Source organism: Rutilus rutilus (assembly GCF_951802725.1).
Source record: "Rutilus rutilus genome assembly, chromosome: 24".
Taxonomy (NCBI): Eukaryota; Metazoa; Chordata; class Actinopteri; order Cypriniformes; family Leuciscidae; genus Rutilus; species Rutilus rutilus.
The window spans coordinates 13,931,355-13,957,413 of NC_140228.1; the positions used below are offsets into that span (position 1 = coordinate 13,931,355).

Below are 26,059 nucleotides of genomic sequence, written 5' to 3' on the forward strand. Positions count from 1 at the left end.
AAATCACAGTTATCCTTTTTATCTTTTTTTACTTTTCAACACCGACCGTTCCTTAGCTCCTGTAGCTTCAGTCTACTGGTTGCTCATAATGTCAGAGGGTGCAGTATGTCATCTGGATATTGTTAGCCTATTGTTTCATTAAAAAAAACTGCATATTCGGACATCCTATTCACTATTTAGTAGAAAAGTGTGCATATTTGGACACAAGGAATATGGATTTCAGGATTCAGCATGTTGTGCACAAGGCAAGGTGATGCACAAGGTCATGAGCACCTGGGTGACAATGCTCCATCTCACCATAAGGACAGTTCGTCATGATCAGTCTTTTTTTTTTAGCTGTAAGATAAAAAAGGAAGAAAAAAAAAATCTAGTGCAATGGCCCTTTAAAACTTCTGACAAAAGCCCATATGATCCCCGAGCTCCAATCACCAATTCCTACTGCAAAAGCAGCCTCTGCATTTTTGTCTGTCTGAATGCTGCTAGCACGGCGGAAAAAAAAGAAGAAGAAAAAAACAGTGAAGGGAAGGATAACTGAAGAAATGTGAAAATCCAACGTACTGTTACATGGCGAGCGGAAGTCCTGGGCAAATGGAGGTTTTCGCGGACTCCTTCGATGCTAGAGACCTCGGATCAAAATGGTACAGTAGACAACGACATTTTGTATCCATATTTTATCTTTAGTAATTTTGAAAGACTTAGCTAGGCCGATAAAACTTGCAATAGTTTGTTCTGGGATGTGTCTGACTTTTTGAATGTGTTAAATAACGTGATGTTGCCAATACATTTGACCGCGCAATGAAGTTTGCAACTTGTACGGAACGCCGACAGTAACAGAAATTGGAAGGATAACAAGAATGCAATGGCCACAATAGCTACATTGTTGCATTTAAATAGTTAAATTCTCTCGTATCAGTGTGGACAGGAATCACGTCGTGACTGGTGCATTTTGTGGACATTGATGCATCAAAAATTAAAAGCGAAACATTTTTATTCCAAATATACTTTTGAAAGGATAGACTTTGTTGTGCAGGAAGAGACAGAATGCATGTCACAACACTGTTAACTTAGACATGACCTTAAATGTGTGGATCTTTTATCCATAGAGTTTAGAAATACAGGAACTTAGGAACTTTAATACTTTAAATTCATTTGTGATTAGATTAATCATTTTCGAAATGTTACTACTTCGAAATACAATTAGAATTTGCCCAAAACAAATAAGCTTGAGACTATTTATATAGCATAATAGTAATAATTTAATAAATTACATCAGTATTAATTTTCACGATTATTGTTAGTAATATTGTAGTCTAATGATTACTTTTTTATCAAAGTAGAAACAAAACAATACTTAGTTCTGCATATTAGTTATAAAAGTTAAACAAATATCTAACTTGAAATATAATTAAAATACTTACATTTCTACCAAAACAAACAAACAATAGCAACAACCCAAATATTTTAAAGGGTTCACATGGGCATAGAAAACCTAGAAGTATCAAATAATTTACAAATTAAATTGTGATTTTCACAACTGGAAAAGTGTGTGTGGGGGAGGGGGTGTTAAAAAAATTATGGAATATAATAAATATTATTTCATTGTCTAGAAGTTGCTCTTTATGTGTGTACCTTTATAAAACAAATTAAAAAAATCATTATTCATCAATCACAAATGATTAAAAAGGTCTGTTTTTAGCAGCAGAGAAGTTAATCATACCCATAAGAATAAAATGGGAAGAGAACTGGATAAGATATGTCTTACAACCAGTTATTTTCATTATCGGCACTCTTATTGTTTTAGTATATTAATATTTTATATTCGTAGCAAACTGAGGGAGAGAATCAGAGAGGTTGCAGGATGACAGCAGAGTTGATTTAAGGAGCCGTCATTAAAAAATAAAAGCATGCATTAAAGTACAGTGAGGCCCCTTCACATCTGGAAGCTGGGTTAATACAGTATCTGGGTCAGGTCACTACTTTATTGCCATGACCCTGTCTTTTTGACCTCCAGTTGCTCGCTTGACTTTTTTCACATCACCCTTAAAAAGTGTGGTTATCTTTTTTTATTATTATTCATACAGTGCATATACAGTGCAGTGTTTAAATATGCATTGTCTGTTGATGGCTGGCTTGTGAAATGAGTCAGAACCCAAAGGACTCCATTATGCCCCCATTAATGCGTTCGGTTATGAGGATACAATCAATTTTAGACAATCACCAGAATATCACTTGATGATGCCATTAAACAGTTTAATTTCTAAAACTCGAATAACAGAAAAGGAGCTGCACTTGGTGACTGGTTAAGCATTGGTGCTAAAAGCTGCAAGGTCATCATGGGATTGATTAATAGGGAACACTCGTACTTATAAGACGTTTCGGATAAAAGCATCAGACAAATGAAGAAATGCATCGAATGCACTGATGACTTCCTAACATGAACCTACATGAATCGCCCCTTTGTTAACTGTTCCTCTTGAAATCGCTATGAAAGTTGTACTTTAGAAAGAGCTAAAACAGAACAACTCTTGCTAAACTCTGCAGTCTTGTCCTTTAGTGCTGCAGCCTGGAAAAAAGCATCATGCTGAGGGTTTTTATGTAACCGTCTATTCAGGACATTCCTGCCCACCCTTGACTTTGAGGCTTCGTTGTCTCTCAGTGCTTCTGTTGTTGGGGACACTTAAATCCATGTGACAAGTGCTCCTCCAATGCCTCCCAGCATTCAACTCCAGCAGAACTGTTCTTATTATTATCGATGTTGAAAACTGAAAAAAAATAAATAATAATTTAGGATACGGTAAACAAAATACAGTAAAACAGCAATATTGTTAAATCAAATAGAAAAGAAATAACTATTTTCTCTTTGAATATATTTTAAAACTCAATTTATTCATGTGATGTCAAAGCTGAATTTTCAGCATCGTTACTCCAGTTTTCAGTGTCACATGATCCTTCATAAATCATTCATAATATGCTGATTTTCTGTTCAAGAAACATTTATGATTATTATCAATGTTGACAACAGTTGTGCCGCTTAATATTTTTTGTGGAAATGGTGATACATTTTGTTGAATAGAAAGTTCAAATCTTTTGTAACATTATAAATGCCTTTGCTGTCCTTTTTGATCAATTAAATGCGTCCTCGCTGAAAAAAGATGAATTTCTTTAAAAAAATGAAACTCTTACTAATCCCAAATTTTTGCAAAATTATAAAATCAGCATAAATTAAAGGCAGTACAACAAATATTTACATGATACTACTATGGATCTATGAAGGATCTATTCGCCGAATCTTAAAGCTACACTGTGTAGGATTTTCTCCCATTTAGCGGTGAAATTGTTTATGACTACCAACTGAATATTACTTTCTAGCCCCTCTCGTTCCGAGGGCGTCGCATTCGTCACGGTGCCACTGAGTGTAAAAACGCGAAAGGCGAAGCTTGAATTTCCAGGTATGTCCCTCTTTGGCACATGTATTTTCGAGATGGAGGCGCTACATGGCTGCCGCCATTCGAGCGACTCGCTCGTATGTATTCTAAATGGCAGATTCTACGCTTACGAGAATACTTGATTAGTTGGTACAAGTAATTACACATTAAAGCAGCACTCAGTAGCTTCGGGATTTCTACGCTGTATTCTCGCTTTTCGCTCGCAGGTTTCTCTCTAGAGCTCCCCCCACAGCTTCGGAATAGATATTTGACAACACTGTTGTAAAAACTCGTTGGTGATTCTCAGACACCAGAGGCTAGTAGATCAACGACATCAAAGCAGATGGGACATTCTTTAAAACGTCTTCTTCATTCAGGTTCGGACAGCGTGAGGGAGCGCAATAATGACAGCATTTTAGCAGATTTCTTTTGGCCGTAAAGCAATTGTTTACATCGCGAGACCTGATATCACGCTATAGTTCCTGACGCGGCGGCCGGTGGCCCGCCGCCCCAAAGTTGCAAGTGCGTATTTTCCGCTCACGGGCATCAGGGGGGTGCGAAACGACCACCATTCAACCCGAAATAAGTAATATAACCATTCCAATGACTCCGAAGCTGTTCAGTTAAGGTAAAAAAGTTACTTAGTTCACCTTTAATGAGCACATATATTTTTGAAAGAACAAAGTGTTTTTTGCTAAGAATCAACTTAAAAATTACACAGTGTAGCTTTAATGATTTCCTTCTTTTTGGTCATGGGAAAGAGAAGACATTTCCCACACCAGTGTCCGTGTTGTTTCCTCACATTGCTGCACACTTAGGTCAGAGTCTGTACATGGAGAAGAGTTGGCCTCTGAGCAGAGTTAGCAGATCTGTGGCAGAGACATGCCAGCTCCACAGGCTCTTCTCTTGGCCAGGAATCCTGACTCAGCTCAGGCTGAGTTCTTCTGGTAGTCCTTGCTCTGGAGATCACATGCAGCTTTTATTATTTACTTCCTGCATCCGATACGTTTAAAGTGCCCCATTATGCTATTTTTAAAAGGTCCTTATTTTGTTTTGGAAGTCTCTTTTAATAGGTTTACATGTATCCAAGGTCAAAAACACTTTCTCATTATATACATTGCAGCATCACCTCTTTTCTCACAGTACTCACACTCTGCTCTGATTGGTCAGATGGCCATGTCTGTTGCCTGACCTCAGCATCTGTATATCAATTCGAGTCAGAGCCATGGGAAAATGTTTCTATTGTTCTGTTGTTTCTATTTGCAATAAAGATTAGGCTTCTGAGATTATAGTATTTTGCAAAGGTGATTGCAAAAATAAATTTTCAATTTTCTGTTGAAACTGTCACAGTGACACAGCTTTGTTTGCGTCGCCAAATGGTTCTTACGGTGGATATACTGTGTCTTTTTACGAGAACCTGATTTCTCTCACCTTGTCAAGTGCATCCTTTATTATTAAACCCAGCAGACGCACGAGAGGTAAAATCCTTTGTTTGTTTGTCTGGCTCAATTTCATGCCCCGCTTGGCACATAATATTTCAAACTGTGATTCTTTTGCTCTTGGTTGCATTAACATATAGATGGAAATGGGAAGTCTTCTAAATATATCTGTCTCAGCCGGCACAGGAAAAGTGCAATGAGTCGTAGACATTCCCATGAGGTTTTGTAATCAAACAAATGTTGTACGACGATTTAAGTATCCAAAGGTTATGAGAGATACTTAATGCCTTATTTTTGCCATAATGACTTTCGTTTAAACTAACATAGTCCCAGTGTGGTCTTTCAATTTACAGATATAGTGATGGATTTTTTACATTTTATCTCGCAGCCGATGCCGACGAGGACTTCCCTGAGCAGAATTTGCTGGACATACAGAAACTCTGCGGTAAACACCTGCTGTCCTCCCTTGCTCTGCTAAAACCATTGGAAAGGTGAGTGTGTCTGGGTTTCTTTCCTCCTCAGAAAAGAGCTTTCATTGGCTTCCAATCTGTTATGCTGTTAATTAGCTGAACCTGAAAACAACTGACAGGGGAGCGCCATCCTAATCATATATTCTGATTGAACTTGGTAATTAGATGAAGGGATGGAATGGATGACAACCTCTTTCAACAATTTCTAACCTAAGGGAATTTATCTTTATATCATTCATTTGTGCAAGAGTTAGTTTTCCACAAAATTTTCACTATTTTTATTTATCGTTTTGCATTCTGGTCAACTTTCAGTTTAGTTTTTGTTCTTTTTTTAGTTTTTATCCCATCATTTTATTAGGCATTATTTTTATTATTAGGTTTTTCTGTATCGTTTTTGATAAAGTGAACTTTATATATTCAGGTTTTTTCCGCAATAGCCTGTTTTATTTATTTTAAACAATTACCTAAATAATTACTTAATTGTATTAAGTAAAATTAATTAGGTAATTGATTTAAATGTTACTTGCTGTAGGTTTAGTACTTTAAAATAAAATTTTATTACACATTTTCTGTGGCTATTAGTTTCTCTGACTATACACACTACCTTCTATTTAGCAAGAATGCATTGAATTTTACTTTTACATTGTTACAAAAAATGTATATGTCAAATAAATGAGCTTTTGAGCTTTCTATTAATCAAAGGATCCTGAAAAAAATGCATCACTGTTTTCACGAAAGTATTAAACAGCACATCAGTTTTCAACATCGATATAATATTAAGAAGCTTTTCTTGAGCGGCAAATCAGCATATTAGAATGATTTCTGAAGGAATAGAGCAATTCAGCTTTGCTATCACTGGAATGAATTATATTTTAAATATTTTAAATTATAATAATATTTCAAAATATGACTGTTTTTACTGTTTTTTTTAAAATATAAAAAAATCGTATTGACCGCAAACTTTTGAACAGAACTGTATCTGTCCGATAAAACAACCAATACATTTGATTAAAAAAAATATGTAATTGAGTAACAACTCATGCCTAGACAAATAGCAATTATGCCTATTTTACAGTTAAGCTTCTTTTTTGCTTCAATTGCTAAATACATCTCACACTTCAATATGAAATGTCTGAAATTGGTGAACTCCGGAGGAAACCCTAAAACAAATGTGATAGATGCAAACGGATGTGAATTATAGGTGTTCTGCCTGTGCCTAAAGCTCACATTATTCGGCACTAGTCAGACAGCTGATCCGAGGAGCAGCAAACAGCCCTGTTCAGTGAACTGGCATGTGTAATAGCAGGTGTTACAGTTCAGGAGGTTTGCTCAGTGAAAGTGATGCTGTGGTTTGTGGCAGCTCTCTGACAGTGTGTAATTATCAACTGGGGGAGAAGACTCTAATGCATGTATCTGTATCTAAGAGAGCTTAGTTAGTTCAACCTAAAATGAACATTATGTCATCATTTACTCAACCTCATGTCATTCCAAACCTCTATTACTGTCTTTATGGAAAAGAGCAGCTCGGACATCCTTGCTTGTGTGTTTCACAGGCAAAAGCAAATAATACAGATGAATGAGTAAATTATGACAATATGTTCATTTTGTGATGAATTTTTACCTTAATACAGACAATGAAGGTGAGATGACACCGGTTTTAGGCTTTTGTCATTCATTTTCTTATTAACATGTAATAACATCTCACTGACCCTAAACTTTTGAACAGTAAATGGAAGTGTGCTTGTAATAGGTCTTTATCTGTTTTCTCATCTCATGTTACTATACTCAACACAGAATTTATTGCTCACTTTTACCTGCTCATAACTGAAACATGTCTTGCTAATTTACAGTGCGCGCGCACACACACACACACACAGTGGCTGTAAGTCATTTGTATGTCTCTGCGAGGGCTATAAGTGTTTGTCTGTCTAGCTCAAGGTCAGGACTGAACGTGCGTCCTGATTGGATCGGGGAGGGTGTAGGCATCGAGCAATACCACACGCATACACAGACACCCTGGGCATCTATTTCTCTGTCTCATTTCTCTGTCCTCTGAGGACAGATCCATCACCTTGGAAAGTGGCTCGTCTCAGAGGGCGATCAGTACACTGCGGCTTCAGAAGTAGAATATCTGCTCCGGAGTGGAAAGCAAGACTGAATCTTCTACGTCTGGCCCACTGAGACTCTTTCCTTCTCACAAATACGTATGGTTTCTTTGTCCTCAGGGAAATATACACTAATAGATTGATTCAAACGAAAAGTGAGAGACCAAAGTGGATCTATCTGTCTGTCTGTCTGCCTGTCTGTCTGTCATTGTTTTTGTTGTTGTTGTTCCTTGGACCCATTTCTCAATTCTTAAGTTACCTTTTCAAAACTCTTCACACAGTTCTCCTAACCAACTTTCAGCTTGGTACTTAATTTCACTTCAAAAATGCGCTAAAACTACTAAGTGTTTAAAACTACTAACTACTAAAACAATTGATGCATGTCTCAAATCAACTCATCTCCATAACACTAGCAAAGGTTGTCACCCAACAATCACACTTTGTCACTCATAAAACAATGATCTAAAAAACACTATAACAACAAGGTAGCATTACAATAATATATATACCTGATATATATCAGGGGTGTTTCCTCCAAGGGGGCAAGGGAGGCGGTGCCTCCTCAAAAATTAGATGAGAAAATAACCCATATTACAAAAAATAAAACAATGCAAATATTACACAATGTGACATTAAAAAGCGTATAAATCACACATTTTTCTAAAGTAACACTCTCTTACAGCGACAATCCGCGCCTCCCCTGAGCCCCATTGATTTTTAACAGAGACTCTAAAGCATGAGGTGTGTTTAGTGGGGAGTAATTGAGAATGAATGGGGGAAAGTCACTTGAGAGGTGGCAGTGCCTCCATCGCGGTATGATTGGTTTTGTTTGGCTATGATAGATTCACGCAATAAATCCCGGCTCGTTTTCGTGTGCGTTCCGAGTTCGCGATTCAATCTGAATGAACAAAATGATGATGTTAATGGGAAGCATAATTAAAAAGTAAGTAAACAGCTCAGCCACTTAGATATCACCGTTTTATGCCACGTCAAAATCAAACTTGAAAAGGCCTGAAAACATGATGGCTGTGGTTTTTTTTATTGAGCAATCATCTTAGTGAAATTAAAGATACTCTTCTATTGAAATGCAGGTCATTTCTAATTGCGCATATTGTCTTGGGCAGAGAGACTCCAGATGCAGAGTCGTTACTTGGCATGTGTGTGTGATTGATAAGGAAACAGGGCCAGACAGAAGCGCCTCTGCACTTTACAGCACTGTGAAACTTCCCTTCAGGCTGGCAGCACAGGAAGTGGAGGAATCCAGAGGGCAGGAGGACAGCGATTAATCTCCCGTCTTTTTAATAGCGGCCTGATTAGATTCCCATGATAATGTTTGTTTTCCATTAATACAGAGTGGGCAGCAGTCTCGAAGTTTAGTCGAAGGTCAGAAGAGTCACTATTCTGTGTCGTGGATGCACTACACTTGCTAAAGATGTGATCTGCTGCGAGGGTTACAGTAATACCTAAAAATTAAAATGGCTATATATCTGTCACAATCATTTATCATTGTGGTGTCACAAAAGGAGATGTTTTGAAAAATGTTCACGCCGCACTTTTCCATAAAACATAAGAATAATGTGTCCAAAAGTAGCACTAATCTCATTCATGTTTGCATATATTCAACATTAGTGTATTATAACTTTTGAACAATTTTGAATATGCAGAAGTATGAATGAAACTTGAGAACTTGGCGAAAGATTTTTAGTGACCAACGACTTAAATATTGGTCTGCTCCTCACACAGGCTTAGATCATATCTAAATCATATCAAGCACTTTTATAGTGCTGTTTTTGTTTTGTTTACCGTAAGGGTGAGGCTGAGTAAACCAATCAGTTATTTTCTATTGTGTTGAGTCAGTCTGGTTGGTGACTGATGGCTTTTTCCAGTACGTGTAAACTCTCATTCCAGATAATAAACCAAAATTCTTCCTAGTTCAGATAGGAACCCATATTCACAACCCTTTCCAATTGCCTCTCTCAATCACTCTCAGTTTATTTTCCATAAAGTCTGTTGTGGTTTTATGCTGACTCAGGTTTTAGTGAGTGTCTGCTCAGATCAGTGTTGAACAACCGTTCTGAAGCTCCATCCTAGCTGTGTCTCTGGCCAGTCTGAGGGAGATTCAGGCTGGCATGATGCCCACTCTTGTTCTTGAGGGTGTCACTCAAGCCTCCCAACCCTGAGCTCTTGTTAGGACAATGCTGAAGGGGAGAAAGGATTGCTGAGTTTGCATTTTCATCGTTCCGTCTTCTGCCTGACAGCCAGAGCCTCCCCCTCCTTGTGCTCTGAGGTCTGTGGTACTGTAACAGCAGAAAGAAATTGTAGCTGGATTAGCCTGGGTCAAGTTACCAGTCTTTTCCAACACAGAGATGCTATTTTGGTCAAAAATTACTTTTTTTATTTGAAGGCATTACTTGCAACTTGCATTAAAATATTGATATTACTGTGTGTTTTCACTTTTACGCTTTCCTAAAATAAATAAAACGAGTTGTTTTTTATGGTGTTCACAGTTTTATAAAATTCCTGTGGCTTGTCGCTGTGGTTTGTTGAGTTTGTTTTGCGGAATGACTTCCTATACGGTTTCTGAAATTGTTAGCAATTCATGAAAAGTTGTTGAGAGGTTGGTCAGTGGTCTTCACAGTGGCTGCATTGTTACAGTGCTCCATGACAGATTATCTACTCATCACTCTCAGTCCATTTAAAGGGATAGTTCACCCAAAAATGAAAATTCTGTCATCATTTACTCAGCCTCAAGTTGTTCCTACCCTGTATGAATTTCTTTCTTCTGCTGAACACAAAAGAAGATATTTTGAAGAATGTTGATAAGCAAACAGTTGATGGGCCCCATTGACTTTCATAGTATGGAAGTCAATGGCAACCGTCAGCTGTATGGTTACCGACATTCTTCAAAATATCATCTGTGTTCAGCAGAAGAAAGAAATTCATACAGGTTTGGAATTACTTTTATTTGAAGATTTCCCTTAAATTCTGCCATTGTGTTACTAATTAATTGGCAGTTTGGTGCATGTGATGGACATCATTTGTCAACTGCTAGAGATTCTACTGCATCATTTATAATAGACAGGTTTGGTTCAGAGAAAACTGAAATTTTATATCAAATCAACTGTTGTAATGTTCTTTTGGTTTTGTTGTTTTCATATATGTAACGCGGTATGTTGTTATGGGAAGAAGGAGGCGGGAACCGGCGAACATTTAAACATATTTAATGATACAAATAAAACAAATTGCTTTATTTGATGAACAGAATTTAGGCTTTTATTCACATTAAAACATTGATCAACAGAAACAGAAACAGAAGCTCAACCGAACCGTTTGAGAAAAAAACCCTCTTTGGTTCTTTCTGAAGCTCAAACGTGCTGCATAATATAAGAATGAACCTCATTGGTTCTTTCTGAAGCTCAAACGTGCTGCTTAATATAAGAATGAACCTCATTGGTTCTTTCTGAAGCTCAAACGTGCTGCTTAACACGAGAATGAACCTCATTGGTTCTTTCTGAAGCTCAAACGTGCTGCATAATATAAGAATGAACCTCACTGGTTCTTTCTGAAGCTCAAACGTGCTGCTTAACACGAGAATGAACCTTATTAGTTCTTTCTGAAGCTCAAACGTGCTGCATAATATAAGAATGAACCTCACTGGTTCTTTCTGAAGCTCAAACGTGCTGCTTAACACGAGAATGAACCTCATTGGTTCTTTCTGAAGCTCAAACGTGCTGCGTAACACGAGAATGAGCCTCATTGGTTCTTTCTGAAGCTCAAACGTGCTGCGTAACACGAGAATGAACCTTATTAGTTCTTGCACGTCAAGTGAACATGCTTGAGCTTCGGTTTACAAACAACTGATGTGTGATATATACATACTCTCTTATCTCTTATATGTGAATAAAAGCCTAAATTCAATTTGCAATAATAGATTGCTTTTCATGCGTTTGTTAAAAAAAATATATATATATATCTTATGCGCTGGTTGATTTTATTTGTAAAGAAATTAAATCCAATAGATTATTAAATTAAGCAATATATACAGTACTGTTCAAAAGTTCGGGTATTCACAGTATTCCTGTGATGGCAAAGCTGAATTTTCGGCATTATTACTCCAGTCTTCAGTGTCACATGATCCTTCAGAAATCAAATGCTGATTTTGGTGCTCAAGAAACATTTTGTTGGTAAAGGTTGTGCTGCTTCATATTTTTTGTGATACATTTATTTTTCAGAATATAATTTTCTTTCTTGCTCTCCATCTGACCATTTTTGAAAGTAAAGGGGTATTTAAAATCTCTACGAAGACATATCAGAAGAAAAGGTAGCCTTCATTTGGGAGTTGTGGTAAACAGTGCAGGAAAGACTGCAGAAGTGAAAGTCAACTGAGGGTTGATCTCGTTCCCCCACCGCTCTGCTCTCTGCTAGCTGGCACTGTGGTGATCGTCCTCAGCCAACTGCATACCAGCGGGCCTGGCCAGCAGCCCTGACTCTTACTGCGTGAAGGCAGTACAGGTTTCTGCTCTGCAATGAGCTCAGCTTTATGAACCACAGTGAAAAGCATTACACAACCCATGTTGCTGGTAATGACAGGTCTGTTTAACCAGGTTTGGTCAAGGTCTTGTTGCAGGAGTATCAGTGAGCTGGCAAACTACGGTGTCGGATGAGTGACATAGTAGCCGACCCAAAATTCAGACTTGTGTGTGATGAGAGGTCGGTCACACTTTATATGACTGTATCCATATGTATAGGTATCAGTCGATATCGATATAATCTTTAAAAACACTAATTATAGTGCATTAACAAGGTTAAATGTTGAGCAAATCTCAAAATTAATGACAATTTTTCATACTATACACATTATAATCTTGTGATGCCTAAATTCACTTGTAGCATTTAATATACACTACCGTTTCAAGATTAGGGTAATTAAGTTTTTTTAATACTTTTATTCCGCAAGGACGCATACAATTTATCAAAAGGGATGATAAAGACATTTATAATGTTATACAAAAGAGTAATGTTTCAAATAAATGCTGTTCTTTTGAACGTTCTTTTAATCAAAGAATATCTCATGGTTTCCACAAAAATATTAAATGTTTAACAATAAAAAAAAGCACCGATTTTAAAGGATCATGTGATGATGAAGTAATGATGATGAAAATTCAGCTTTGCTATCACAGGAATAAATTACATTTAAAAATGTTTTATATTTTGCAATATGTTTTTACTGTTCTTTTTTTATTAAATAAATTATGCCTTGGTGAGCTTATCTTTTAAAAACAATAATTGAGTTTAGTTTTTACTTTATTTTTATTTTATTTTATTTTATTGACTACATATATGGAATTGTAACTTATCAGTTATCAGCCATAATGGGAAAACAATTATCAGTTTATCAATTTTGAAGTTTATCAAATTAAATCTTTGAATTCCTACATCTAAGATATTTGTTTGCACTCTTGTTTAAGTCAGTGAACATGATTTAATGTTGACATATACTACATTTTTAAACTTCCTTGGCTTAAATTGCTCTAAAACTATACTGAAGAGAATATTTTGTCATTTATATATGTTCACATCAGTTTATAATTGTGGATTTGACTCTTTTTATTCCATAGATGCAGTAGAGAGTGACAGGAAATTCTTGAGGAGAGAGAGAGAGAGAGAGAGAGAGAGGGGGGAAGATATGAACACTCACTAACCACTGTGCAATGGCTCAGACTAATGTAATGTCTTTCAGAGATGTTTCATGTTGCCAGTTTTGAATTTGATACAGCTGACTTGGTATTGTTTTGGAATAACAAACCCTTATCTATTTCAATTATTCCTGGTGGCGCTAAAGAATTTTATTTATCCAAATGAACAGCATGAATGCTTCTGAACTAGGTTTCTTGACTTGTGTTTTCTGTTTAGCTATCTGTAGGGTTTTACTCCATCCCAGTGATCATCCACCTTAAATACACAAAGATTCACAAAATATTCCAGAGAAAAGAATAGTGCATATGGAATTGCATTTGAACTTTTTAGTCAGTCAGTCATATCTTCTTCATTATCGAATCACATCATATTTCCACTTGTTCTTGACTATAAAATGTGTTGTTCCACAATAGAGTGCAACAGTGCCAGCCCACATTTTCAGCGGGTTGATTCCATTCATTTCTCCCATATGGATTTCAAAAAAGTATTTGTTAAAGCATTGTAAGCCATAAACCAAGTCAACCAGCTATGAGGTGAATCACAACATTACAAACTTCGATTTTAAGAAAAAAAGTTAAAAATGTAACAAAAATACAAAGGTACAAAACTGTATACAATCCAATGAAGCATTGCGAACAACGATGGAGAAATATAAAACTAATAATTTTAAAAAGTTGATATACATATATACTGTGTATATATTGCTAAATAAGCCAGCTGTACAATATATAAGCCAGCTGTTTCCAGAATGATTTTAAACATTAGTTTACGTGTAATGGTTTGGTCACAGTGAGCACATATGAGGATAAATGTTGTATTTTAAATAAGAGTTTATGCTGTCAATTGGGTGTATTTGTGGGTGACATTTAACAAGATTGATTGGACTTAATGGCCTCCTGAAAAGAAATGAATCCTGTTTACGGAGATAAAAAGTAACACTCTTAATTCCACTTGTTGTTAGTCACATAAAAGTCAGCGTAACCAATCTGTATAATTGTTTGGAGAGTTTGATATTTACTCTCCCTGCTTTCTTTAATTGTTTACTGGCCAGAGTTTTGTCTTGTGCATAATGATAACTCTAGCTAATGGTTAGCGCACATCTCTGAATATCAATGTGCTTTTTACATACTTCTAATTCTCTCCACTCAGTTGGTTTGCCCTTTTCTCTTTATGCTTGCTGCCTCTCCCTTTGTCCCTTTTTTTCCCTCTGTGGATTTTTTAAAGAGATGCTGTCCGGATCGAAACCTTGTCCTTCCTGATCTAAAATAAACCAACCTTGGGAGCAGAAGGGGAGGGCATAGCTGCAAGCTCCAGTAGATCCTGCCTTTCTCACTCTCAGATGGACTTTGTTTGATAATGTTTTCAAGCCCGCTGTGAATGAAATCAGTTCTGTGTAAAAATGTATTTTCACATGTCCTGACCTGATGTTTTTGGCCAACCTTTATACAGTGTTACTTTAATAATAGTTATTGACATTATACATCAAATATATTTTCACTTTTTAGACTGTACACACCAATATCTTGTTCTGAAACGTCGTTATACAGTCAGAGGAAACTATTTCAACCAAACCACCTTTTTTTGACAAGTAGATACCAAGTACAAACAAAATTAATTCAGTAATAAAATACAGAAAACAATCTAGTTAACAATAACCATGCAAGCATGATTTTCACAAAGTTAGTTTTTTAATAAATAACACAAGGAACTACATTTAATCATTTTCACTTACATGCACCAATATAACCAGACAATAAACAGCAATATTTCCCTATATTTTTAACAGATCATTTAATTATGTAAACCTTTAAAGTTTTATAAAGTTTACTGTACATTGTTAATACTGTAAAACTATTAAAAAATGTTTTTGGTTATAAAAAAAAATAACTTAAATAAAATGTAAATATTAGCTGAAAAATTAAATGAAAATTAGAATCTTTGACTTGGCACCTAACTGAAATCAAATTTATTTAAATAAAAATATAAAAAAACCTAAAACTACTAAAATTTACAAAAGCACATAACAAAACTACTAAATCTTAAACAAATTTTAAAATGAAAACTGAAAAGATGAACAAAAATCTGATTTGACATAAATAAATAGCCGACTATAATAGTATATAAATAATAATAAAATAATACTGACATTAACAGTTTTGTAATGGTGGCACAATTCAGACTATTGTGTTAAGACACTAAATCGTTAAATCACAGCCACTATTAATACATCTCATCTTAACACTCTAATACTTGCAAGGTTTGAGACAGGGAAGCATATTGTGAATCTAATAGTGAAAGTGATACCGTGTTTAAAAAATGTAATGGCCAAATAAAACCCCATTAAAATAATTATTCTAAGTCATATTACTAAATGCAATATTTGCTTGTTGCATTTACTGCATTGGTACTTTGCTCTAGAAATGCAAATCTAGATTTAAAATGTTTATTCTTGTTCTGTTTTCCAAGTAGATATAATGGTGCTGTTTATGATCTTGTTATTTGTAAATAATTTGCTAAGGAATTGTACGATTAAAATACATGTTCTCCTGTCTTATCTCACAGTGGACTGCTGACTTCCCCTCTGCTGAGTTCTTTCTGCCGGAGGATGCAGTGCTGCACTTTACTTGTTTAATGGACAGGTTGAACGAACGGCATCTCTACCAGCCTCCCCTGTGCGACGTGGACCTTGTACTGGTGTCCCGCTGTACATTTTCCGCCCACAAGTGCGTGCTGGATGAACATAGACCCAACTTCCAGACCCTCCTCCCCCAGAGTCAACCTCTGCACCACATAAACCTGGCCTTTGAGGTGCTGAGCGTCCAGATCCTCAACTTCATCTATATCTCCATCTTTGGAGTGCTACAAGTGGCCATTGTGCTGCAGATGAGTGATTCCTGCCACAAACTACTTGGCTCCAATGAGATGGCTGACACAGACGGGCAGGGCAATGCCTCGTCCAATCAGATGTACAAGATGAAGGAGATTGAGAAGATGTACACACAGCAAGGAAACGGTACTTTCTCATTGCTTGTAGAGGATAGTGGGGTCAGTAGGGAAATTACCCAGACACATTCATCTAGCATCCACTCCAGCCCTCAGGCCAAACACTTCTACAAAAATGATGACAGCAGAGGGGGAGTGGCTAGTGGAGGAGGGCGGGGCTTGTGCAAAATGGAGGGAGGGGCCTGTTTCAATGAAGCGGGAGCCCAGGATGGTTCTGTCTCTTTTAACAGAGAGCAGATTATTGTGGAGGTCAATCTCAATAACCAGACATTGAATGTTTCTAAAGGGTCAGACGGAAAGGGCATCACCTCAAGTACCTCATCCCTCCTCGTTCACCGTCGCACTAGTCTTCCCGATGCGGAGGAGGGGAAGGAACAGTCTGATAACGGAGATGCTGACGAGGCCAAAGAAGAATATGAACAAGGAAAGGAAGAGATGGAAAATTGCAGTGATGATGAGGAAGATGAGGACGAGGAAGAGAACAACCTCAACATTCCAGAAACAGGACACACCAGCATGGGAAGACGCCGTGCCACAAGAATACTAACTGGCACAGATGCCGCCATGAGACAGACACTAATCGACTCCACACTAGGGGAGGGGAGGAAGAGGAGAAAAGAGCAGGAGAGTCTGGGGCAGAAGGTGAAGCTCGAAGAGAAGCAGCACTTTTCCTGCAAGAAGTGCCCTCGTATTTTTAACAACCGCTGGTACTTGGAGAAGCACATGAACGTCACACACAACCGCATGCAGATCTGCAATAAATGCGGCAAACGCTTTTTACTGGAGAGCGAGTTGCTGCTACACCATCAGACAAACTGTGAGAAAAACATACAGGTACACACACCTGTCTGCATGCACACGTTAACAAGGTCGATCTATAAGGCCGATTTCACACAAGCAATGAAATCTGTGAAATAGATCAACATTGTAATAATAATAATACATTTGTAACACGAAATCTGTTCCCACAGAACTGGGACACTCATTATCGTAATTAAATTAACCATTTTGATTATATATTTTAATGCCGATATAAATTAATACTTTCATTGAGGCGGGATGCAACTTTTTATTCAAGGAATCATAACAAAGTATATACTAAAAATATTAAGCAGCAATTGCTTTCAACATCGATAATAATAAGAAATGTTTCTTGAGCAGCAAATCAGCAAATTAGAATGAAGGATCATGTGAGAATTTTGAAGGATAATGTGAGACTGAAAGGGATATTTTACCCAAAAATGAAAATTCTGTCATGATTTTCTCGCTCTCATGTTGTTCCAAACCTGTATGAGTTTCATTCATCTGTTGAACACAAAAGAAGATATTTTAAATTACATTAAATTTACATTTTGGGTGAAATATCCCTTGAAGACTCGAGTAACAAGTTGCTGAAAATTAAACTTTGCCATCACATTTTAAAATATATTACAATAGAAAAAAAGTTATTTTTAATTGTAATAATATTTCACAATATTGCTGTTTTACCATATTTTGTATCAAATAAATTCAGCCTTGATGAGTATAAGAGACAAAAAAACTTACTGACTCAAAACTTTTCAATGGCAGTACATGTATATTATATTATAATATCCATGCTTATTTCCTAAATGTATTTTTAGATGTAGATCTAATGCTCACTTCAAGTTAATAATTTAAAACACTTTTTAATAACACTGTTAAATGCAATTTTTGGCAATAATCAAAATGAATATTAATCTTTTGTTCTGTAAATTATAATGCTGCGATGCCAATTGTTGAGTTATTTCTGATTATTTTATTTTAGAAAAAAATTGTGTAGAATTTTAAAATCAACCATTTATTTATGAAAATAATGATCAATTTGTTAGTTTGTCAGTGTACACCTAGTTTTTACCCACCAAAAATAATATAGACCTGTCAGCTTCTTATAACACATTTTATCATGTGTAAAGGTGGATTATGTGCATTCTCTTCTGTACTCTGCTATGAGTGCATAATGCAGAGCAGAATGATAAACCAGAGAGTTGGGATGATATATAGGCACAGACTGTATTAGGGTGCGGAGAACAGCTGTTTTCTGCCATTAAAGCAGGTCTGCCAGGCCATTTCCGCCTCAAACTCAAACTGGGTCTAAAACATCCAGCACTCATTTGTCTCTGCTATATTAAGCACTTACGGGGAATTCAGTGTAATTAAGGAAATTGTGCTGTTGTGTTTAATTTGGTATAAATGAATTTAAGTTAGAGGTGCCCTTTGCAATATTCAATCTTTATTTAGCTTCAGTGCAGTTCTTGGTTCTCTCTCAGAATAGTAAAATCCTGTTGTGTTTTCCATCGACCCCTAAGGGAAAGCTGTTTAGTCTAATGCCGTTCATTTGGATCCTCTGATCTTTTGTAGTGCGTGACTTGTGGAAAAGCCTTTAAAAAGCTGTGGTCTTTACACGAACACAACAAGATTGTCCATGGATATGCCGAGAAAAAGTTCTCTTGTGAAATCTGTGAAAAGAAATTCTACACCATGGCACATGTCCGGAAACACATGGTTGGTGAGTACTGGGTCAATTACTGGGTCATTCTGTCATTATTTAGTCACTTTCATGTTGTTCCAAACCCATATGAAGTTTTATTTCTCCTAGTTAAACAAAAAGTGATTTTTTAAAGAATATCCTGGACACTGAGTGTCATCAAAGTGATTAAGGACTGAAGCTATGCTTACTTTGTCTATGGAACAGATTGAAATTTAAGTAATTATTCACTGAAAATCTTGACATGCACCTTTACATTGTAAAAAAAATATTTTTCCGGTGGCACCGGGGTTTGGGCCCCTCATCACTGCTTGCAGCTATATATAGCTGAATATATAGCAAAGTTTGCATTTTCAGGCCCGCAAAACGCCATTGTCGTGTAAACATATGGCCTAAACGCATTAAACGCGTTTTTAGTTGAAAACGGTGTTGTGTAAACAGCCCCTAAGATTAATAAATGCTTTAGAAGTTTAGTCATTTTACTTTTAATGTACAGTATTTGTCAATTATACAAATTTTTTTTTTTTTTTTTGTAGCTGTTTCAAAGCTGCTTTGAAACAATTCATATTGTTAAAAGCGCTATATAAATGAAGGTGACTTGACTGTCCTGAAAGATGTAGTTATGTACGATTTGTGAATGAATCACTCTTTTGAGTCACTCTTTTTGAATCAGTTATCTAGTTCACAAACCTCTTCCAAAGGATTCAACCTCAAACTGTCTCTCAATTCAAGACCCTCCTTTTCAGGCCACATCTTGATACTTTATCCTCATTTTAACATCAAACAATACCACCTGCCACAGCTAGGTGGCAGTCAAGAAGCTGCTTAATACAGCAGCCCTGTCTAATGCACAAAGACATATTGTGGTGTAAATTAACCTTCAGACAGAGGTAATACAGCCCACCCTGGCCTTCATACTGTACGGTACTTTCATCTTCTGAAGCTTGATCTTCCCAGAGCTTGGTCCAACACAATAGTGAAATACCCAGCTCTGTTTTGAGCAGGGGAAAGAGCCGCTGTGACCTTGCTTTACCATCCAGAACAGACTGAGCCGAGGACAGAGGCTGTATTGTTTAATCTGCCCTGACAGCAGAGAGGAAATATCTTATCTAGAAGAACTTCCTTCTACCAGAATCCACTCAATTGTCCACAGGGTAACAAGTTACACTTGCTCATCTAACACTGACAACTGAGTAAATGCAGTAACAATGCAGTCTTATTATACACAAAACCATGCCACAATCTCACTCTAACCTCAAAAACTAACACTGAGATGTGTTTAAGATGAAATTAAGCTTTAATTCCTTTTTTTTTTAAATCAGTTAAATATCTAGTTCAGTCATGAAACTCTACAGGGCGCAGGCTGATTGGCCTCTGCTGATCCTGCAGCCAATGAGATCGCTCTGGTTAATTTTTCCTTTAAGCTATTCCTGCAGCGCGCTATCAGATATCTTCTGAAACCAAATGCCTAGATCTGCTATGGGATTTATGTATGTCTATTTATGCAGCAGCAGCAGCAGCAGCATATCTTACATGCTCACAGCAGTGTATCTGTGTATCTATTAGCAGTAACAAGTCCATACTTGCTCTGCAGCAGCAGCGAAGCAGATCTAGGCCGCAAAGACCAAATACATTAACATTGACATATTTCAATAACATGCTAAAACTATTCCTAGATTTGTCATGATTGAACTGTTACTATGAAAGCAAAACAAGAAAGCATTTCCTGAATTTTGGTTGTTCATTGCAGCTCACACTAAGGACATGCCGTTCACTTGTGAGACCTGTGGGAAGTCCTTCAAACGCAGCATGTCTCTTAAAGTGCACTCTCTCCAGCACTCTGGAGAAAAGCCCTTCAAGTGTGAGGTGAGTTCACTTATGTGGATTATCAGTTGTAGGCCAGAGAGATGCAGGTATTTTATTTTTGTCTTTTTCACAGAAAAAGTCCTTTTCCCTTAAGTTTACACTCAAGTGTAACTTCGTTTTTAAATGTTTTTGAAAGAAGTCTCTTATGTACGGTGGCCGAGAGAGCTCAACGCGCTGCAACTAAAGAAAACACATGCAAATAGAAAAAACACCCGCAAATTAAGAAAACATCATCAGTTTTACAACACATGTGTGCTCCAAATACTCACAACACATCCAAATACAGAAACGCACTGCAAATGTTTCCAGGGGACCCCAATAAGTGACGAACCCGGTTGGGACATGCTTATAGCTCAAAGTCTACTTTTTTATTTTATTTTTACTTTTTTTACTTTTTTTGTGTGCAAAACATACAGAGGTGACATGTTTATGACATAACTTTGTATACAATATACAAAATGTTCAATGTCATCAGAATACAAATGAGAAAAGAAGAGTTAACAATGAGCTGAAAACTAACATAAATAAATAAGAGGGTAATGGTAAAACATGAGGGTAATATATTAATCTATACATCAGTTACATTGTACAAATTTTGTCATGCTATGTTTAAATAAGTTTCATAATAATGTTAGGTAATGCAGGGTCCAAAGATGAGAAGGCAAGTTTTAAAGTTGAGACACTCACACACTATTTTTGTATAAAATGTATATTTATTTGCAATAATAAGAAATTTCTGTCGTAAGAACAGCTATTCAGCTGATGGACACGGCGCTGCGTTGTCATGGGAACATCCCAGGTGAAAATAATGAGGAAATTCAGTTGTCTTTCGTTGCTCCCTTAAGCAAGTGCGATCCAAACGGCTACATAATGGCACACAAGTGCCTTGCTCACTCCAAAGTCCCCACTTCAAGGGCTCTGCCCTTCGAAGGGAGTAGGGCATAGGGATGCTCACGAGCAATAAGCACGTCCCAGCCTGGTTCGTCAAATATTGGGGTCCCCTGGAAACATTTCCTTGTGGTCTGTGCTATTTGCAGCGCGTTTCTGTATTTGGTTGTGTTGTGAACGTTTGCATCGCGTTTCTGTATTTGGCTGTGTTGTGAGTATTTGGAGCACACATGTGTTGTGAAACTAATGAAGATGTTTTCTTAATTTGCGGGTGTTTTTCTATATGCATGTGATTTCTTCAGTTGCAGCGCGTTGAGCTCTCTCGGCCACCGTAGTTATGCTCACCAAGGCTGCATTTATTTGATTTAAAAAAATCCAGTAAAAACAGTGATAATGTAAAATTGTAAAACTGTTTTCTATTTTCATATTCTTTAAAATGTAATTTATTCCTGTGATGTCAAAGCTGAATTTTCAGCATCCATTACTTCTGTCTTCAAGAGTGTCACAAGATCCTTCAGAAATCATTCTAATATGCTGTAACATTTAATTATTATGAATGTTGAAACGGTTGTACTGGATTCTTTAATGAATGGAAAGTTCAAAAGTACAGCATTTATTTGAAATAGAAATCTTTTGTAACATTATAAATGTCTTTACTACCAATTTAATGCATGGTTGCTGAATTAAATGAATCTCTTCAAAAAACAAAAAGAAATTATGAAATTCAGTATCTTTCATCATACTGACTCCAAACTTTTGAACGGACATGTTACCTTAACACTTGACAACCAGAAAGTACAGCGTCCAGTATTTATTGTTTTATCATTTCAAATATTTTTGTTTGAATGTTTTGGTTGAAATATGTGTTTGTGATATATGTCTTAAAAATAACTATAAGCAGAGGAACATAGATGTGAATTATAATCTACTGTATCTGATGCCGCTACTCATGTTGTAGAACTGCAGTGAAAGATTCCAGTACAAATACCAGCTGAGGTCACATATGAGCATCCATATCGGACACAAGCAGTTCATGTGCCAGTGGTGTGGGAAAGACTTCAACATGAAGCAGTACTTTGATGAACACATGAAGACCCACACTGGTAGGAACCACCACTTTGGCACCTGTCATATACACAGTCAACACAAATCTTGATATTATACTATATATAGTATATATATATACTGTATATATGAACTAAACTGCCTGTGTGAATGCACACTAAGTTCTTTAATCTTTTTATCCTTTCCAGGAGAGAAACCATATATCTGTGAGGTCTGTGGAAAGAGCTTCACGAGCCGGCCCAATATGAAAAGGCACCGCCGCACTCACACTGGCGAGAAGCCGTACCCCTGTGACGTCTGCGGACAGCGTTTCCGTTTCTCCAACATGCTCAAAGCCCACAAGGAGAAGTGCTTCCAGGTCAGCAACCCCATGGTATCTGATACCACCAACCTTCTGGGACTGGACCCCACGTCAACTGATATGGACACACCAGCCAATCAGTTACCCAGTCACCCCATGACCCCTCCTGGAGAGGCATCCAGTCTCCACCAGGTCAAGTCGCTCTCGCTTCCCTTCGTTCACTCTATCGTAGGTCTTCCCTCTCCCCCGACCCTGTTTTCCACTGAAAGGGTTAACTCCGGTAACAACTAGTTTTTTAAGGTTCCTTTGATTGTTTATTGTCTGAAACCCAAAGCTTGCAGTAGCTCCCCGTGAGCTTTTTAATTCACATCTGATGTGAATCACTCTCATATGGGTTTACAAACATGCTGAGCGAGGTCTAAGACTTCCGGCAGGTGTTTGAACAGTGTGCGACACTGAATATTCTTTTTAAACTGTGCAAATTTTCACTTATCTTATTCTCATAGAGATATTTTATATACTGTGCAAATAAGCTTCTCGTATTACAGAAAGAAAACAAATGTTCTCATTATTTTTGTTGATGTTCGATGCATTTTTTTGTGAGCTACAGGATTAGCAGTTAGCACTGCATTTCTTCACATGCTCTCTGCTATAGTCGTTCATGCTTTGTCCGTTGAGATTCCCATTAGCTGCATTACGAAATACAAACGCGTATGAGGGCGCTGTGGGACGTGAGCATTGCGAAGTTTCGGAACAGCTCTTTAGCCAATTAAAATGTAGCATAAATATGTCCCCCTGCCATAACCAAATCCAGATGTATCGCAGTAACCAAATCCTGTTAGCATATGTTATAACTGAATATGAAATGTATAATCACTCCAGCACCTTATTTTTAATCATAGATGTATTTATATTGTCCTGTCTTCTTCGTATTCTGAAAGTTTAACGTTTTGCCACATGAGGTCCTCTGATATTTGCAGAGGTTTGTTTTGTGAAGCGTCTGTGCAGGGCACAGATTGGACGGTTGGTTTGTATCAAAGGTTATATGTAGCAAAGGCACTTGAGGAAAACCTTTATTATTTTGAAAAATCCCAAAGAAGGATGCTTCGCAATTCTTTTTCTCTCTATAATATTTTACAATTTTCAGAGCACTTTACTCTCAGTGTTGGCCATGTGTGTAATGGCAAAATCTGAAACGCCTAAACCACTTATGAGTGTGAAATGGAGTGTGTTTTATTTGCATGGAGGCAATATCAAACCTGGATGAGCGCCAGGGTATGTTTGGTTCAAAAATATTTCTGTTGAATGTCTGAAATGCTTTATGGTACACAGAACAGGTTTGACCGCTATTTTTTTACAGTGATTTATCAGTCATCATTAATGCTTTCACTTATTTTTTTCACTTCACACTATTTTTATGCTACTTTAAAATGACAGCGGGCCTGAATAACTTGTAGAAAGTGAAGGCTTCAGTTTTCAAATGATGGAAATCATGTTGTTGTTTTATGCCCTAAAAATGTAGCAAACTATTAGACCTGTCTTCTGGGACTCATGTACGCTGTAAGATGGTCCTGTTGAGAGGCCACATAGAATTCAAAATGATAAAATTATAGAAAGTTTGTCACAATTTCCTTACCCACTGTCAGAGAGGATTTTTATAGACAAAATATAGTTGAAGAAAACACTCTAACAACTCTAGGAGCAGTAAAATGTTGTAGCTATAATAGGTATTATCCTATATAAATATTTAAATATATATAAATATACACACACACACATTTACGATATATATAAACATACATAGTCTGTAAATAAACTCTGTTTAATCGGTTTTCTTTGTTTACATTCTTTGTAGAGTCAAATGAATGTGGTGAGATGTGGAGGTCAGCACTCATGAAAGAACTTGCAAGATGGAAATAAGTTTTTATATTGGGAATAAACTCTAGAATTTTACCTTCTAACCATCTTAAATATTACCGTACCTTGTTCACAGTACATCAGTCATGTTTCTGGGTTAGGAAAACGTAGCTTAATGCAAGTAATGGCAAGTGGTTTTAAATGGTATGTGTTTCTTTAAGAAGTTTCTGAAAGTCCCGGCAGAATGGTCAGTTAAATATGGAAGCTTGTTTCTGCCATGAAATAAAATAAAATAAAAAGGTAATAACGTCTTTTTATCTCACCATTCCAAGAAAAAAAAAAAGTCTGAATTGTGAGTTTACTGTATCTCTCAATTCTGAGGGGGAAAAAGTCCATTTATATCTCAGAATTGCTACTTTATCTCATAATTCAGAATTGTGAGATGAAAAAAATCGCAATTGCGAGTTATAAAGTGGGCAAATTTGCAAATATAAACTTAAAATTGCAAATATAAACATTCACCTTTTTTTATTCCGTGGCGGGTAACGAGCTTGCATAGTTAAAGGAACTGTTCACCCAAAAATGTATATTCTGTTATTGTTATGACTTTATCCCTTTACAAAAGGGGTTATTAATAGCAGAATGCTCAAGCTGCTACATGAGGGTGAGTAAATGATGACAGCAATTTAATTCAATCTAAACTATACCTTTAAGTTTGGAATGGAATTGTAGAAATTCTGGAATTAATAATAATAATAATAAACAGAGCATAACATAGGTGTACACTGTAAAAATATGTATGATCAATAAGATCAGTTATAAGAGGCACTATAACAAACTTGTCTTAAGTGTGTAATGGAATAGAGTTGCCATGATCATTGGGGAAGATAATGGTGATCTGAGCAGAGACCATGACCAGGAGGTCTTTTGAAAAGGACTTTTTTTATTTAGCAGAAATCTAAATGTTGTGCCAGGTGATTATTGTTTAAGCCTTTTATGGTTTTGCCACGGATATGTTGTTAGTGTTCTTTACATGTTTTTCGGTGTCATATTGCACCTTATACCCAACTAACTTTATTACAGTGTCCTCAACCTTCGGGATCTCAATACATTGAGGATGTTTATATTTTTAAAGTCCCTTTTAATATATTAAAAAATATATATTTCATCTCATGTTCCTTTAACGATATTATTGAAATATTAAAAACTTCCCCAGAAAGTTTTCTGATGCACATAGCACTTGCTTTATGTCTTATAACAAGGTGAATCCCTTTTTTTTTTTTTTTGTGCACTTTATTTGGATAGTAATGTTATGGTACAAGGTTTTGGATAACATGTTTTGTTAAAAAGTTTAAAAGAAACTGCTGAAGGCTTTCTGTTATGATCATATTTTCCCCCTTAATTTCTCTCTCTCTCTCTCTCTCTCTCTCTCTCTCT

The 26,059-nt window shown here is 36.6% G+C and overlaps 1 protein-coding gene across 1 annotated transcript; it reads left to right on the plus strand.

The window, feature by feature from the left end:
• Positions 1-416: 416 nt before the first annotated feature.
• Positions 417-24,360, plus strand: zbtb47b (zinc finger and BTB domain containing 47b). The gene is made up of 7 exons (XM_084399065.1): positions 417-638; positions 5,253-5,355; positions 15,699-16,973; positions 18,519-18,666; positions 20,396-20,511; positions 22,358-22,502; positions 22,653-24,360. Exons 3-7 carry the CDS (start codon positions 15,768-15,770, stop codon positions 23,054-23,056), a joined length of 2,019 nt encoding a protein of 672 aa, XP_084255191.1. The 5' UTR covers positions 417-638; positions 5,253-5,355; positions 15,699-15,767; the 3' UTR covers positions 23,057-24,360.
• Positions 24,361-26,059: the final 1,699 nt, after the last annotated feature.

Coding starts and splice junctions, on each gene's coding strand:
- zbtb47b (XM_084399065.1), top strand. CDS start 15,768: ATGGACAGGTTGAACGAACGGCATCTCTACCAGCCTCCCCTGTGCGAC. Junction 18,667..20,395: donor TGTCCGGAAACACATGGTTG/GTGAGTACTGGG, acceptor TGTTCATTGCAG/CTCACACTAAGGACATGCCG. Junction 20,512..22,357: donor AAAAGCCCTTCAAGTGTGAG/GTGAGTTCACTT, acceptor CTCATGTTGTAG/AACTGCAGTGAAAGATTCCA.